At 36.7% G+C, this 4,675-nt stretch overlaps 1 protein-coding gene across 2 annotated transcripts; it reads left to right on the top strand.

Annotated features, from left to right (window-relative positions):
- Positions 1-2,314: 2,314 nt before the first annotated feature.
- On the top strand, positions 2,315-4,439 carry LOC109191356. 2 transcript variants are annotated; one of them, XM_019341999.1, is made up of 3 exons: positions 2,315-2,408; positions 3,216-3,412; positions 3,962-4,439. In XM_019341999.1, exons 2-3 carry the CDS (start codon positions 3,317-3,319, stop codon positions 4,298-4,300), a joined length of 435 nt encoding a protein of 144 aa, XP_019197544.1. In that variant the 5' UTR covers positions 2,315-2,408; positions 3,216-3,316; the 3' UTR covers positions 4,301-4,439. The 2 variants fall into 2 exon arrangements, with proteins under 2 accessions (XP_019197544.1, XP_019197536.1); XM_019341991.1 differs by having other exon boundaries at positions 3,216-4,439.
- The last annotated feature ends 236 nt before the right edge of the window (positions 4,440-4,675 follow it).

Consider the following 4,675-nt stretch of genomic DNA (forward strand, 5'->3'; position numbering starts at 1 on the left):
GCGACGGGAGGGGCGGCGAGGTCTGCCGTTTTCAGTGTTGATGGCGTGGTGCGACGCCTTGGCGGAGTAGCTGATGACGGGAGGAGACCGGGCGGCGTACGGCAGTGGCGACGATGGAGGCTTCGTGACAGCGGGGTGCAGCCGGGTGGGTCCCGGGTCCTCGATGGCGGGGCTCCGGCAACGGGGTGACCTGGGCGGCTGACGGCGGTTGCTGGCGGCGTTTTGTTTGGTGGGACGGCCGGTGGTTCTGTTTTGGGTAGTGGGCGGCGGTATGGAGAGGAGGAGAGGGAGAGAGAGAGAGAGAGTTGTGTGTTTTGGAGGAAGAAGAAGGGTTTTTGATTTAGGGGTTTTATGGGTTTTAGGGATTTGTACGGGTTTAAAAATGGAGTGTTCCCTTCAGGTTTCAAGAAACACTCATAGTTTAGTGGTTAAGGACTTGGGTTTTCAAGTGGGAGTTCTAGAGTTCAATCAATCCCATTGGTGATATTAGTCTCCTTTGTTGTGCACTCCTTGGCTCTTTCTTTCTTTTAGTGGTAGAAGATTTGGCCAGTCCTTCTTGTTGTTGATGCCGGTTTTCGGGGTAGTCTAGTCCTTTTTCTTTATGCTAAATTATTTTGACTTTGCTTCTTTATTTATAATAATTCCAAAGTAGCTAATCTAAACAAGTAACTTTACTACGAGGGTGGTTACAGGGGATTCACTAATTATGACACCCCAAAATCCAAACTCAAGTTGTACCTTGAACTTTGAAGGGAGTTCCCTTGTTCCTTACACTTTCTAATGTTAGTAAGGGCATTCTTGACCTTTCACCTAGTGTTAGTATTGTAACCTAACCTAGTAGACATCATCATTCTACCCCTTACACTTTCTAAAATTTAGCTCTACCTTCTCTCTAGAAAAGTGAGTAGCTTTTCCTCCAAGCTAAGTTGAGACCTTGCCAAGACTTCAAGAGTTGCTTCCAAGATTCAACCTTTCACCTATTTGGGCATCTAGGAGGATAAGATCTAAGCCTATCTTGTGTTTTTGGTTCCATCTTAGGTGTCTTTTCTTAAAGGTAGGATCTTTATGATCTTTTGGTTTGTTCTTGAAGTGGGTGTGGAAAGTGACCTTGTGTAGAGCTTGTTGAGGTGTGAAGTGAAGTCTTTTGGTCTACAAGAGGTAACCCATGCTCTACAAAACCTATTTTGCTTACCTATATGTGATTTCTTGGATTCTACTTGTGTTTTGCTATGAAATGTGAGTGTTTATGCTTTTGTCTTGTGAAAATGCATATCTAGAGCTTATGTTTAGGGTTATTGTGTGCCATTGCTTGGAATTTCCAATGATTCAAGTCATTTTGTTGTATTAGGTGAGATTTGGCATGTTTTGGACTTGAATTTGTGTTGGGAGATGTAACACCCCAGATTTCAAGACTTTTTAAACTTATATAATAAAGGTAAATTCTCAGATGGGGTGTTATGCCACATCTGAGCTGGAGAACTCAGATGCACAGCCTAAACTATATAATCGTCCTTAAACAATATCATTACATGATCATGGCACGCAGGCCGAACAAGAACTACCTATCTAAGTCTTGGGTCCTCTAGCGCGCTCCGGAGCTAATCGTCTGTGCCTGAAAGCCAAATATATCTGTTCAGCGAATAATGCTGGTAACCCACTCTAACGTGTTGAAATACCGTATAAGTATATATATATATATATATATATATATATATATATATATATATATATATATATATATATATATATATATATCTATATAGACTTGCGTTCAAATGAGGACAAGTATATTATAGATGATTGTGAGGACAGATGTAGTTTGTGCCATTAGCCTGTATGTCGTGTGCATGGCCGAATGAAGTTGTGTGCCACAGTTTGTATGTCGCGCGCATAGATTTGTTAATTAATAGAGTCTGAGTTCGAAACCTGATGTTTACATATATTCTTCTGTGCTGTTATGTACTCCCTCAGTCCCGAATTCCATGTCTTCTTTTCATTTTGCACGATTTTTTAGGTAGCAAATTAAAAGTAAATTTTCTTCCACTTTTACCCCTCTCTTTTTTCTCTCACCAGACATTCAATAACCCACTAGCCAGAAGCCTAGAACAACCGTACACTTTTTCTTTTTCTTCTCTCACTTTCTCTCCCGTTCTCTGTCTCTCTTTCATTACTCAATACCTCTCTCTCTAGTTCTAATTTTTTCTCCAGCCACTCAAAGTCCCAATTTATTCTCCATCCACTCAAAGTCTTCATGTGTTGTTGCTCAAAGATCTACATCGCCATACTCATACGGGAAGATATTGAAGATCCTAATTTTGTAGAGATTTCAACGCAAGCATATGGAGTTTTGATGAAATTGGAGCATGGGTTTTGCAATTTTTCAATCAATTTTAAAAATTGATACCAAGGTTAGTGTTCTACACTCAATCTATGAAGTTTTCCTACAAATTATCACATTAAAACTTTTGAAAAATTATTCTTAGTTCTCTTTCAATCTAGGTTTTTTTTTTTTTTTTTTTTTTTTTTTTTTTTTTTTTTTTTTTTTTTAAAGAAAAAAAGTGGACTGAATCTCAAATCCCTAAAAATTGAAATACATAGCACGAAAAGAAAAAAATTCTGTAATTCTGAATCTTTTTTTACTCTTTTTTATACTCAATTTTGATGATTATACAGAGCACTCTTTTTTATTCTCTACTTCTCAATGAAAAATTACTCAGTAGTTTCTGTTTATATAGATGTAGTAGGATCACCAAAATTGAGAAAAAATTGCGGGAAAATTTTCCGCCAATTTTTGATATGACATTTACAGATTAAAATACTCTATTTTGGTTACCTTATGGTCAATAGAATACTTAGTACTCACTATATATACTGCGTTTCTAGGAAGCAATTTTTTTTTTGATTTGTTTCTCAGAATACTTCACACGTTTTCTGTATTATAGAGAAAAAAAAAATTCTTGTCTTGCTAATGGAGTTTATACAAGAGGAGAGTTCTAATGGTGTTCACTTAAGCACGAGATGTTCCCAGGATAAGAGAAGTGTTATTTTTGAAACTTTGTTAAAACACAGTGTGAATGGAAAAGTAAAATATAGTTCAGTTAAAGATGTTGCAAAAATGTACTCTGTTTCTACAAGAACTGTTAGTAGAATTTGGAAAAAAGGGATTGCTTGTGTTGCAAATGGTGTTCCAGTTGATATTTCTTTAAACTTGTCAGGCAATGTTGGAAGGAAAAGGATTGCGATTAATCCCGACGATGTTGCTAGGATCCCATTGAATCACCGGACAACAATTCGTTCTGTGGCTAGTGCACTGAGCATGTCAAAAACAAGCCTTCACCGGAGAGTTAAAGAGGGATCTTTGAAATCCCACTCAAATGCTATCAAGCCTATGTTAACCGAGGAAAACCGGAAGGTAAGATTACAATTCTGCATATCTATGATTGATTCAAGTTCACCTCATAATAATCCATGTTTCATAGATATGTATGACCGCGTTCATATAGATGAAAAATGGTTTTTCCTCTCAAGAACTTCTCAAAAGTATTACTTGCTGCCTGAGGAAGATGAACCATATCGTACTTGTAAAAGTAAAAAATTTATAACAAAAGTTATGTTTCTTTGTGCTGTTGCTCGCCCTCGGTTTGATTTAGAAAGAAATGAAATGTTTGATGGAAAAATTGGGATGTTCCCATTTGTTTATAAAGAACCAGCTAAGCGTAGAAGTAAGAATCGGGAAGCTGGAACCTTAGAAACTAAGCCCATTGAATCTGTAAATAAAGAAGTTACAAGAAAATGGTTGATTGATTATGTGTTGCCTGCAATACGAGCAAAATGGCCTCCAAGTAGTTCAAAGACTATATATATTCAACAAGATAATGCAAGGCCACATATTAGTATGAATGATGTTGAATTTTTGGAGGCTGCAAAGAAAGATGGCTTTGATATTCACTTAACTTGTCAGCCTCCCAATAGTCCGGACATGAATGTATTGGATCTCGGTTTTTTTAGAGCTCTTCAGTCTTTACAACATCAAGAAGCTCCTCGCAATGTGGATGAACTAGTTGCTGCTACTCATAAAGCCTTTAATGAGATTTCAGTAGAAAGTTTGAGTAATGTTTTTCTAACATTGCAATTATGTATGGTTGAAGTTATGAAAAAGTTCGGTGGGAACAATTATAAGCTGCCACACATAAATAAGCAAAAATTAGCAAGAGAAGGCTTATTACCTACCACTATCTCATGTGATCCAGAACTTTTAATTGAAGCAATTTCAAGTCTCCAGCAAGAAAGTATTGAATGAGGTTGCTTGGTATGAAGTGTACTTGTAGTTGTATTTTTTGTGAACATTTGTATCTAGCACTGCTACTTTTAGTAATGTATTTTGTGTTTAGGGGTATAGCAGGAGACACTATGATGATTAGAATGGTCTATTTTGCTCATTTTGTATAAATTGATCCTTGTAATTAATGGTTGTAATGCTTATTTAAATGCAGAATGTACTCTGTTCATCAGGAGTGTTGTAATTAAAGGCTGCAATGCTTATTTTAATGCTTATCCATTGTATAAATTGATTCATGCATGTTATCTAGCTATTTTAAATGTTTTTTAAGGATTGCAGAATGTATTCTATTTATGCATTTAGCTTACAGATTGATCAAGAATGATCTATCTGTGA

The sequence above is a fragment of the Ipomoea nil genome, unplaced genomic scaffold (genome assembly GCF_001879475.1).
Source record: "Ipomoea nil cultivar Tokyo-kokei standard unplaced genomic scaffold, Asagao_1.1 scaffold0205, whole genome shotgun sequence".
Classification (NCBI taxonomy): Eukaryota; Viridiplantae; Streptophyta; class Magnoliopsida; order Solanales; family Convolvulaceae; genus Ipomoea; species Ipomoea nil.

Bases quoted from the DNA above. Each gene is read 5' to 3' on its own strand.
- LOC109191356 (XM_019341991.1), top strand. From the start codon at position 3,317: ATGTCAAAAACAAGCCTTCACCGGAGAGTTAAAGAGGGATCTTTGAAA.